A 12,446-nucleotide genomic window follows, 5' to 3' on the forward strand; every position below is an offset into this window, starting at 1 on the left:
TGAAGGAGGGAAGGAAGGAGGAATGATAGGAGAGTGACAGGAGATAGCAGAGGGAGATAATTGAATGAGGGAGGCACACAGAGGAAGGAAGGAAGGATGGGAGAATAAGAGGAAGGAAGGAGGGAAATGGTAATGTCTGAAGGGAGGGGGGGAAAGTTAGAGGAAGAAGATGTGTATGAAGAGGGAGATACATAATGATAATAATAGTAATAATAATAATAATGATAATAATAATAATCTGGTCTTCGTTTCTCTAGAGCCCCACTTCTTGCAAGACTTCTCTAGTCCACAAAACACGTCTTCCACCTTTACAAGAATAATGACATTACTTACAATACAAAGGACATCTGCAGAAGAACATGGAAGGAAGGAAGAATGGAGAGAGAGAGAAGGAGGAAGTGGGTGGCCTAGAAGGTGAGGGAGGAAGGAATGAAGGTAAATGAAGGAAGGAAGGAGGGATAGAAGGAGGAAGTGGGTGGCCTAGTGGATGAGGGAGGAAGGAATGAAGGTAAATGAAGGAAGGAAGGAGGGAGTGAAGGAGGAAGTGGGTGGCCTAGTGGATGAGGGAGGAAGGAATGAAGGTAAATGAAGGAAGGAAGGAGGGAGTGAAGGAGAAAGTGGGTGGCCTAGAGGATGAGGGAGAGAGAGAAGAAGGAATGAAGGAGGGGAGGAGAGTGACAGGAGATGTGAGAGAGAGACAGAGAGAGATGTATGAGAGGGAGGGGAGGAGAGTAGATATGGGGAGACTGAGGGACAGGAGGGTGACGAGGAGACGAGATAGATAGATAGATAGACAGGTAGGCAAATTGATGAACAGATAGTTAGACAGGTAGATAAATGGAAGGATAAATAGATGGTTGGATGGATGGATGGATGGATAGATACATACATTCATAAGGAGAGAGAGAGAGAGAGAGAGAGAGAGAGAGAGAGAGGAGTAAAAGCAAAATAAGTACCAAATCTATTGATCCTATCGAAGCTGTTTATTGCAAGGAAGTTATAAGAAAAGTGTCAGTTCTTTAAGACAAGTGGAGAAAAGTAGGAAGGTAAAGAGAGGGGAAGCAGAGGAGGAAAAGAAGGGAAGAATAAGAGGAAGAGAGGGAAGGTAGATGAGGAGAGGGAGAGGAAGAAGAGGAGGAAGGGGAAGAAGAGGAGGAAGGGGAAGAAGAAGAGGAAGGGGAAGAAGAGGAGGAAGGGGAAGAAGAGGAGGAAGGGGAAGAAGAGGAGGAAGGGGAAGAAGAAGAGGAAGGGGAAGAAGAGGATGAAGAGAGGGAGAGAGGAGAGGACAACAGTAGCAGTAGATAAGGGGGAAATGAGGAGGGATGGGATGGTTAAATCGCAGGGGGAACAAAGGGAGAGTGAGAGAGAGAGAGAGAGAGAGAGCACAGACCTTCTACTCCTCACTAGGGGGTCCGGCCTTAATTTAATATTAATAGGAAGACTTACTCTCTCATTACTAAAGTTAAAGAATAGGAAATGAAAGCAAACGTAGAGAGAGAGAGAGAGACTAGAGTTAAGAGAGAGAGAAATTACAAGAGGTGAAGAGATACAAGGAGAAAGTGAGTGAGCGAGGGAGAGGGAAACACGGAATAAATTGAAAGATAGTGAGCAAGGTGGGGAGAAGAAGAGAGAGAGAGAGAGGAGAGAGAGTATGAATTAAAGAGGAGGAGAGTAGATGGTGATGATGATGATGAGAGGGTGGAAAGGGGAAAGGACTAAGCTGAATGAGGAGAAAGAGATTTTATGTAATTAATGGGATGAGAGTTAGAGAAAGAAGGGAGGGGAAGAAGAGAGAGAGAGAGAGAGAGAGTGGGGGGGGGGTCTGTCAGCGTTAAGCGCTTGTGTACTTCTGTGTTTTATTCCGTCATAAATTTAATGTTTTGTGTGTGTGTGTGTGTGTGTGTGTGTGTGTGTGTGTGTGTGTGTGTGTGTGTGTGTGTGTGTGTTACAGGCGTAGTTTAATTGGGAATCTTCTATTTAACTGCGTTCCCCTTTACGTCCCCTCGCCTCTCTCTCTCTCTCTCTCTCTCTCTCTCTCTCTCTCTCTCTCTCTCACCCTTCCATCGCTCTTTCTTCCACATTTCCTTCTCCCTCCTCCCGCATCTTCCCTCATCGCTTATAAATTTCGCAGGTATCATAAGTCCTGTATTGATGCTCGGTCTAATGCCTCTCCGCCGCGCCTTGCGACGAACGTATTGCACTTTACGTCTATGTCTGATCCGTCGTAAGTTTTAATGCTTAGTAGGCGCGGTGAGAGAGAGAGAGAGAGAGAGAGAGAGAGAGAGAGAGAGAGAGAGAGAGAGAGTGAGAGAGAGAGAGAAATGGAAGGAGAAGAAGCAGACAGTGAGGACGACAGCAAGGTCAGGAAGGAAGCAGGAAGATTGAAATTAAGAGTAGAGAGATAGGAGGAAAATATGAGTAGGATGGATTGAAGGACATATGCAGCAAGGAAGGATAAGTGACGTACTGAAGGAAGAGTTGTTGGAGGGGAGAAGAACGAGGTAGCAGCGGGAGAAGGAAGGAAGACAGGAAAGGAGGAGGTGATGAATGAAAGGCAAATAGAGAAGAGGCTGGGAGGGGAAGGAGGAATAGAAGGAAGAGGGGGTAATAATGATGGAGGTTTGGACAGACAGAGAAAGAAATGAAGGAGTAGGTGGATTGGAAGGAAGGAAGGACAGTGAAGGGAGAAGCAGGCAGAAAGAGTACTGTTTAATGGAAGGAAGGGAATAGAGAAATGGAAGGAAAGGAAGAAGGGTAAAGGAAAGAAAAAGGAAAGACATGGAAATGGAACAAATGGAGAGGAAAGGAAGTTGGATGAAACAAGGCAAGAAAAAGTGAAATTAAGAGGGAAAATGAAAATATACTCGTACACATGTCAAGGTATGAATCTAGTACACTTCATGCATCTTAACTTGGTCCTGATTTTCGTCCTTTTGCATCTTGTTTCATGTAACTGTGTGGCAGAAAAAGACATTGCTACGGCTCTGCATCCTTCCCGTAACACTTTTCTGTGACAGGCTTAATATTCTAGTGTTAATCGTGGTAGAACTCAGCATTCAAGATGGCGACATGGTATATTTAGGCCAAGTTAGAGGAAAGGTGTGTAGATGCTAGCAAATTTAGGTCAAGTTAGAGTGAAAGGAGTGTAGATGCTAGCAAATTTAGGCCAAGTTAGAGTGAAAGGAGTGTAGTTGCTAGCAAATTTAGGCCAAGTTAGAGTGAAAGGAGTGTAGATCTAACCTACACAAAGACGTAAATACTCTACCGACTCATATATCCACAACGACCAAATTTCGAACCCAAAGTAAGGGCGGGTGCATATCGGTAAGCAAACGCGTAAACCACCGGACCACCGCGTTCCCTTAGTGGTTGATAAATGATGCTAATAGAGAAGGACTGTGAGGTAAGGCAAGAGCGACGGACTCCCAGGAACACGGTCACTCGATCCACCTGACCTGACCTCAAAGATTCTCTCTCTCTCTCTCTCTCTCTCTCTCTCTCTCTCTCTCGTTTCTTGTTATTATTTTCGTCCTTTTCCCATACGGTCACACGTGCATACATTCCGTGTGTGTGTGTGTGTGTGTGTGTGTGTGTGTGTGTGTGTGTGAGAGAGAGAGAGAGAGAGAGAGAGAGAGAGAGAGAGAGAGATGACCGTCCTGGTAGAGACCAGGATCCACTCACATATAAGGAGCTTCACTCGCATATGTATAGATAGCCAGAGATATGATGCATGGTTGGATCAATGGGTGGGTGGATGAGTGGATGGATTGATAATAATGGATGGAGGGAAGGCTTGATGGATGATGGATGAATGAATGGATGGATGATGGATTGGTGGACGGATGAATCAAAGAGTGATCGATGGATGGATAGATGGACTAAATGAAGGATGGATAGGTGGATGGATGGATGGGTGGATGGACTGACGTATGGATGAATGGCAAAGAGGATGTAATGATACTGATGGATGGAAAGAAGGGTGGATGGATGATGGATGGATGGATGTATGGATGGACGTATGGACTGAGGGAGGATTACAACCATACGAACATTGGAAATAGAAAATCGATGAAAAGAAGAGCAGTGAGAGAGAGAGAGAGAGAGAGAGAGAGAGAGAGAGAGAGAGAGAGAGTAAACGCCCTGTGCTTAAAGAGCTTAATTGAAGTCAAAGGAATTCTTCGGTGATGGGAAGAAAAACTTTATAATCAAAATGAATTATAGAGAGGGATAGATAGATAGACAGATAGATAGTTAGTTAGTGATAGACATATAAAAAAATTGATATATAGATATATAGACAGAGACACAGATGGATAGACAGACAGACAGACAGACAGACAGAAGACAGACAGGCACATGGATAGACAGAGAGAGAGACAGACAGAGGGAGAAGGGAGAGCTGCAGGAAGGGAAGGGGAAATGCAACCAGGAAATAAAGCTCATTGAAAAATAGAGGAGGAGGAGGACGACGAATTAAAGAGAGAGAGAGAGAGAGAGAGAGAGAGAGAGAGAGAGAGAGAGAGGGAGGAAGGGAGGAGGACAAGGGAGGGCCAAGAAAATCCACAGAGAAGAAAGGAAGATTCATGAAGATTCAGTGAGAAGCCGAGGAAAGGGGGAGGGGGAGGGGGAGGGGAGGGGAGGGGAGGGGAGAAGGGGAAGGGGAAAGGGAGGGAGGGGAAGGGGGTAGAATGAGAGGAAAGATAGGCGGAGGGGAGAGGGTCGAAAGGCTGGGAGAGAGGGTAGGGGGAGGGGAAAGACGGGGGAGAAAAAGTGGGAGGAAGGGAGGAAGTAGAAGCGAGGGGGAAGGGAGGAATGGGATGAGGAAAGAGGGAGAAGGAAAGCTGAGGTGGATGGTGGGTTAAAGTGAGAGGAGTGAATGGGAGTGAGGAGAAGGTGGGGGAAGGATGAAGAGGGAGGAAGGGGGGAGAGGAAGAGGAGGAGGAAGGGGTGAAGGGTAGGGGAGGTGGGATTGAGGAGAGGGAAGTGAGAGTCGTAGAGATGTAAAATCCAGAGAGAGAGAGAGAGAGAGAGAAAAAAAAATGTTTCAGTCATTAGGTAAAAGAGAAATATTTGTCACAGTAACTGATTGTGAGAGAGGAAAAAAATACAATACCGAGAGAGAGAGAGAGAGAGAGAGAGAGAGAGAGAGAGAGTATGACTACAGGAAAAAACAGTTACACTATGCAGGAGGGACCGGAAAGAGCCAGGGAGGAGGCCAGAAAAGAGAGTCAGAGAGAGAGAGAGAGAGAGAGAGAGTGGGTCAGGGAGAGATAAAGTGAGTCAGGGAGAGTTACAGCAATAGAGGGAGAGAGAGAGAGAGAAACATAGGTGTGTAAGAGTGATCCTGAAAGTGAGAAAGAGCGAAAGAAAACGAGAGCGTGCCACACATAAACAGAGCCCCATTCATCTAGGTGTGGTGTGGGGCTGCAGTGTGAGAGAGTGAGATAGAGTGAGAGAGAGAGTGAGAGTGAGAGAGAGAAATGGACGCGCGGACGTGACCGATTTTCCCACCAACCCCGCACCCACCTTGCTTTTAAGGGGATACTCAGTTAGTCAGTCAGTCGCAGTCAGTCAGTCAGTCAGTTTATTTGATAGTTAGATAGGGTGTTAGTTGGTTGGTTAGAGGTTTAATTAGGTGAGTTAGAAGGTAAGGTAGTCAGTCCGTCAGCCAGCTAATCATCCATCCATTCATCCAGCTAGCCATCCATCCATCCATCCATCCATCAATTCACTCACTCACCCACCTTCCTCTTCCGCATGATCTTCTCTCCCCTACCTCCATCCATCCATCCATCCCTCTGTTCATCCATCCATCCATCCATCTCTCTCTCTCTCTCTCTCTCTCTCTCTCTCTCTCTCTCTCTCCAACCATCCTTCCATCTGTCTAGTCAGTCAGTCAGTCAGGCGGTCAGCTACTCAGTCAATTTGTCAGTCGTGCGAAGGATAGGGCGAGCAATGAGACAAAAGACTAACAGATATCATCCCCACTCACCCACTTATTACATCAAGCATCTAAACATCTATTTTTAAGGGCGATAGATAGAAAGATAGACATTTTTTGCGGGAAGCCAGACAGACACTCCTCCTAGACAGCTTCACAGTCAGTCACCTCCCCACCCACTGACTTATTCAGCTATTCACTTCCCTTTACTCCCTCGTCTCCCACTTATCTCTTCTCTCCTCCCCTTCACTCCCACTACCTCCTTCCCTTTTCCCCCAGCCGCCCACCCACTGACCCATACACCGACTCACTCACTCACTCACTCACTCACTCACTTACCCTCTCCTTCCCTCCCTCCCTCCTTCCTTCCTTCCTTCCTTCCTTCCTTCCTCCCTCCCTCCCTCCCTCCCTCCCTCCCTCCCTCCCTCCCTATCCATTCAACGGTGCCAAGACGGTCGGGGACAGGGCTGTGGCACTGTTTGACTCTCGTTAGTGACTGGAACAAATATTGGCACTCACTGACTGGATAAAAACTCGCACCTCACGCACTCCTCTCACAGCCTTGAAGAGAGAGAGAGAGAGAGAGAGAGAGAGAGAGAGAGAAATTACTGGAGGTAGGAGTGGAGAAAGAAGGCGATATATAATTGGAGAGGTGTCAGGTAGAAGGACTGTGTGAGCAGGAGGAGGGGAAGGGTGAAGAATTTTTTCGGAGAAGAAGAAAAAGAAAAGGGAAAATAATAATAATAATGATTTTAATAATAATAATAATAATAATAATAATAATAATAATAAGGAAGATGATGATAATGATATTGAAGAGAGGTAGAAAAGGCTAATAGGAGAGTGAATGGTTTGTAAAGGAGACGGAGGAGTAGGAGAGATAAAGGAGAGGCAGAGAGACAGGATAACTTAAGTGCAGCGTGCAAATAGAGCAGAGATGGAAGAGGAAAAATAAGATGACGTAAGGTGGGAGGGGAGAAATGGTAGGCGATGAAAAATGTACTGATGAACGGAGGGAATAAGAGGTAGAGAAGATGAAGGAGAGAAAAGGATGATAGGAGAGATAAAGGAATGTAGAAGGAGAAGGTAAATAGGAGAGAAAAGGATGGTAGGAGAGATAAAGGAATCTGCAAGGAGAAGAGAGAGGAAAGGAAAAAGATGATGATGATAGGTGGATAGGACCATTGGTGAGGTTGAAGGGCTTGTTAAGAAGAGAAGAAGAAAGGGAAGAGAAGATAAAGAAGAGATAGGAAAGATAACTAGTGTGATATCTGAAAGAGTGAGAAGTGAATGTACAAGCGAAGGAGAGGTGGATGAAAAGAGAAAATAATAATTGGAAAGGATGAATACAAAGGAGGATGGCTGTGTTATGATGAAGAAGAAATAGAAGAAGAAGGATTTGATGATGATGATGATGATGATGAAGAGGAGGAGGGGGAGGAGGAAGAGGGAGGGGAAGAGGAAGAGGAAGAGGAAGTGGAAGAGGAAGAGGAGGGGAAAGAAAGACCGAATACCTAAAGTGATGGTGGAGGGGGAGACTGAATATACAAGGGGAGGAGAGATGGAAGAGGAAAAAATAAATGATGGAAGGTGGAAAGGACAAATGGATAGGAGAGAAAGAGAGAGAGAGAGAGAGAGAGAGAGAGAGGGGATGAATGAAAAGAGAGAGAGGCATAATTAAGATTGGAAAACAGAGGAGAATGAAAGTAAATGCAGGAGGAGGAGGAGAAGAAGGAGAAGGTGAAGGAGGAGGAGGAGGAAGAGGAGGAGGGAGAACGTTGCGAGTAAAATAGGCGAGAAGGCGAGATAAGATAGAAAACCGAAATGATGGAAAAAAAAAAAATAAAGCCCTGAGGAAGACTGGAAAACAGAAACAAATGGAAGTGAAGAGGGGATAGGGAAGTGAATCAGTGGAGGAGGAGGAGGAGGAGGAGGAGGAGGAGGAGGAGGAGAGGTAAGGGACGAAATAGGAGACAGGATGAGATTAGATAGGAAAGTGAAATAATGGAGGGCCGAGAAATAGAAGACGAGGGACGAATGAATAGGAGGAAACTGAGGAGGAGGAGGAGCAGCAGGAGCAGGAGCAGGAGGAAGAGGAGGAGGAGGAAGGAGGAGGAGGAAGGCGAAGGGGAGGCGAAGGAGGAGGAGGAGGAGAGATAAGGAATGAAATAGGAGAGAGGGAGAGATAAGATAGTAAAATGAAATGATGCAGGGAGGGGAAATAGAGGACGAGAGGGAACTGGGGAACAGGATACAGGGATAGGAAGGAATGGAAGAGGAGGGGACAGGAGGGGAAGGAAGGAAGAGAGACGAAAGAGGGAAGAGAGCAGAAGTAGTGGGGAAGAGGAAGCGGAGGGGAAAAAGAAGAGGAATAGGGTAGAGGATGTGAAAGAGAGAGAGAGAGAGCGAGAGAGAGAGAGAGGGGAGGTGAAGAGGAATTGAAGAGGAGGAGAAAGAATTGTAAAGTAAGCATGCAGGACAAGGAGGAGGAGGAGGAGGGGGAAGAGCAGGAGGAGTAAGAGGAAGAGGAAAAGGAGGAGAGAAGTTGTGGAATTATTAGAGTACAGAAGGGAACGAACTTGTGGAATTTGTACAGCGTAAGGGAATAGAAGAACGAAGAAGAGGCAGGTGTTTAGGGAAGGGGAATTGGAAGGGAGAAAAAGGAGACAGGATAAGGAGTATAGAAGGTGTGTGTGTGTGTGTGTGTGTGTGTGTGTGTGTGTGTGTGTGTGTGTGTGTGTGAGAAAGAGAGAGAGAGAGGGGGGGGTGCTGGGACAATGCATAAAGGAAGAGAAAATCAAGAAAACAAAGTCATTAAGGGAACAGACGCCGATCCTCACCTCACAAAAAAGAAAAAAGAGAGAGAAAAAAAAGAAAGCGAGCACAAGGAATAAAGAGAAGACAAAAGCAAAGCCTAGAGAGAGTTAAAAAACAAAGCCATCAGTGGAACAGATCTCTTCTTTACCCGAGACAAAGAGAAGGAAAAGAGAAAATACAGGTAACAGAAACAGCCTAAAGGATAGAAGACAGAGAAAAGAGATAGAGAGAAGAGAAAGAAAAAGTCGGGAGAGAGCCAGAAAACAAAGCCATCAGGGGAACAGAGGCTTTCTTTACCTCAGACACCATTACATAGTCAGGATGGAAAAAGTTCAACCACTGGCTTTAATTTAGTCAAGGAAGGCAGGTCGCACTGGGTCGGGTCATTAAGGAGAGAGAGAGAGAGAGAGAGAACAGACAAGTACCAGGTAAAAATGTTAAGTGAGAGTTATGATCCAGTCAGGTGAAATCCCAAGGTAATGTTATGTTTCAGAGTAGGGTTCGTGTGCCCATCGGCTAAGTTGGCTGATTAACACTTCTTCCTGACTAGTACATATATGTGTGATATCGAGAGATAGATGAATAGATAGATAGATTGATAAACAGAGAGAAAGATAGATTTGATCGAGTCTTGTCTGTGCCAGGTTCAGTAATAGATGTTAAGTCAGCTAAGGACAGGCCAAGTTAGGTCGTCAGGTCAGGATAAAACCAGAATGGGTCAGGTGGGACCAGGTCATCAGGTGAGGTCGTTAGGTTAGATTGAGTCAGGCTACTTAAGGTCAGGTCAGATTAGGTTAGGTTAGGTTAGGGTAGGTTACGTTAGATGAAATTATGCGAAGTGAGTTTTGGCTAGGTTAGATCAGGTGAGATGAGGTCATTACCAAACCGATACCGTCAGTCAGCGTGGCGCCGTAATCCCCCGGTGGAATAAAATAGCTGGAATTCTATTGTCGCCTCGGAAAACAGCAGTTGTGTTAACGAGCTGACCCGTAATTACTCCACCTCGTAATGAGTCTCTCTCTCTCTCTCTCTCTCTCTCTCGTTTTATAGCTCATTTGATTCTTTCCTCATCCCTCTTTCCATCTTTTTCCACCCTTTTATTTCACTCTTTCTCTCTTCATCTTCTCTCCTCCCTCTCCCCCTCACTCTCTCTCATCCTTTCCTTCTCCTCTCCTCCCCCCTCGCTCTTTTAATGTGATTGGTTAGTCCGTTTCTCTCTCTCTCTCTCTCTCTCTCTCTCTCTCTCTCTCTCTCTCTCTCACTATCTTTATTTTCACACACCATACATTATCCTCTCTGCTTGCTTTTGACTCATATTTCTGGGGTCCGTCTACCTCTCTCCCTTCCTCCATTGTTCTCTCTCTCTCTCTCTCTCTCTCTCTCTCTCTCTCTCTCTCCTTTCTTTCGCTCTTCCCCTTTATCACTCATTACCGATATCCTCCTCTTGCTCCTTCCCTTCTCCCCCTCTTCGGCATTGTTCATTTCTTCCCCTTCTCCCGTTTTCTGTGTTAGTGTATTTTTTTTTCCTCGTACTACTACTACACTCTCTCTCTCTCTCTCTCTCTCTCTCTCTCTCTCTCTCTCTCTCTCTCTCTCTCTCTCTCTCTCTCTCTCTCTCTCTCTCTCTCTCTCTCTCTCTCTCTCTCTCTCTCTCTCTTCACTGTCCTGTTCTTGGAAATTTGTAATTGGACAGCAAATATTTTTGTGTCATTGGTGAACTGCACAGAAAGGAAGGTTTGTGTCATCTGTGTATCTGTATAGTTTTGTAACACACACACACACACACACACACACACACACACACACACACACACACACACACACACACACACACACACACACCACGCAATCTCTCGGCTCCTCTCATCTCTCCCCTCTTTTTATCTCCTTCCCTCCCTGTTTGACTCTCTCTCTCTCTCTCTCTCTCTCTCTCTCTCTCTCTCTCTCTCTCTCTCTCTCTCTCTCTCTCTCTCTCTCTCTCTCTCTCTCTCTCTCTCTCTCTCTCTCTCTCTCTCTCTCTCTCTCTCTCTCTCTCTCAGGGACAGATAATTTCCAAGAAGTATTCATGCACCAAGTTAGAGTGGGCAACATGATTTCTCCTACAATTCGAGAGAGAGAGAGAGAGAGAGAGAGAGAGAGTAGGACTAATGAAGGTGGAAGTGGAACAGAAAAACAATAAAAAGTGTCAGCAGACCTGGAAAGAAGGAAGACAAGCAATTTTCATTAAGCCAGGTGTCATCTTAATATATCTTAGGAGAGGCGTCTTGTACTGAAGGGGTTAGTGAAGACGATTTTTTTCAACCCCTCTAGTGCCAAAAGCCTCTAACCAAGCTGAATAAAATCGTCCGGCAGCAGGAAGAGTAATATACGTAACTAAAATATACAAAGTTCGTCATCGCAGAGAAGGGGTGAAACTCGTCGCTTTAATGGACTATTTTTTATATTTTTATTTTTTTTATTCAGACTAGCGGCAGATGAATTTAATTTTTGATAATCCGTGAAAGTTTATGTGAAGTCTAATTTCTAAAATGCTTCGTGTAATATATGGGATTCTGATTTTCCAACTATGTGCTTGTGAATCCTCAGGTATAGCTGAATCCTTAGTTATAGACAGATTTATGGTTACATCTGTCTGCCTGTCTCTCTGTCAGTATCTTTATCTGTCTGTATATTACACACACGCACACTAATCTTCCACACGCTGAATGGCTGGGTAAATAAGGATAAACTCTATGGGAACGTTACGCCAAGGTTCACTATGACTGCCTACGAGAGAGAGAGAGAGAGAGCTTACAATGTACTATAAGACAGTAGAGAGAGAGAGAGAGAGAGAGAGAGAGAGAGAGAGAGAGAGAGAGAGCTTACAATGTACTATAAGACAGTAGAGAGAGAGAGAGAGAGAGAGAGAGAGAGAGAGAGAGAGAGAGAGAGAACTTACAATGTACTGTAGGACAGTATAGTTATAGCACTCACCTTAGATCGAGTCCCAGCAGTTCTCCCAAGGAAGGGTTCCAGTGTTTGCGACGGCGGTGTGAGCGCTTAGACGCGGCTTCTACTTTGGCCACGGCGTGTTGTAGGTCCGTGTAGGGGTCAGGAGGGGTCGTGGTGGGTGGGGGGCGAGGCTGACCCGGGCCCCCTACTAGCCCTTGACCTCCGGGATCGTCGCCCCCTCCTGCCTGCTGCGCCGAGACTAGATTCCCGGCCTCTCGTGACCCGTTGCTAGTTTTCTGCAGCTGGCGTTGTCTGAAGGAGTACTTGACCCTGCCGTGCGCTGGGGCTTGAGGGTGCGGGGTGGCTAGTTGCGTTTCGACGTCTAGTACTAGCACTATGGTTACTAGTACAGCACCGGCAGCCACCCCAGCTAGTATGCGTTCTTTAAGCTTCATAGTGGGTGTCGAGGGATGGAGGGGGAAGACAGGAAGGGCTGGAGAGAATAGGAAGAGGCGCAGGAGGGAGGTTTGTGGAGGGAAGAGGTATGGAGAGTGTTTTAGTGGAGAAGGTACAGGTTTTAGTGGAGGTAGAAGGGATGAAAGGAAGGAGTGGGGTAGAGAGGGAGTAGGGGGAAGGGATGGGGTGGAGGGAGGGAAGAGGTGTGGAGAAAAGAGAGGGGTGAGTTGGGGGGGTGTTCAGGTCAACATGCCAGGGGTGGGGGTGGGGGGCGGGGCTGTGTGGGGGGTCATCACTAGAG

General features: G+C 46.1%; 1 protein-coding gene across 1 annotated transcript in view; it reads right to left on the reverse strand.

The window, feature by feature from the left end:
• Window positions 1-12,241, reverse strand: part of LOC145408071 (extracellular serine/threonine protein CG31145-like) — a 221,090-nt gene extending 208,849 nt beyond the window's left edge. Inside the window, exon 1 of the mRNA XM_080278880.1 lies at window positions 11,732-12,241. Coding sequence (XP_080135006.1) covers window positions 11,732-12,144 — 413 coding nt within the window. The 5' untranslated portion in view covers window positions 12,145-12,241. The remainder of the gene's footprint in view (window positions 1-11,731) is intronic.
• Between the last annotated feature and the right edge of the window lie 205 nt (window positions 12,242-12,446).

This window comes from Coenobita brevimanus, chromosome 75 (genome assembly GCF_032717465.1).
Source record: "Coenobita brevimanus isolate Jiangsu-jjx chromosome 75, ASM3271746v2, whole genome shotgun sequence".
Taxonomy (NCBI): domain Eukaryota; kingdom Metazoa; phylum Arthropoda; class Malacostraca; order Decapoda; family Coenobitidae; genus Coenobita; species Coenobita brevimanus.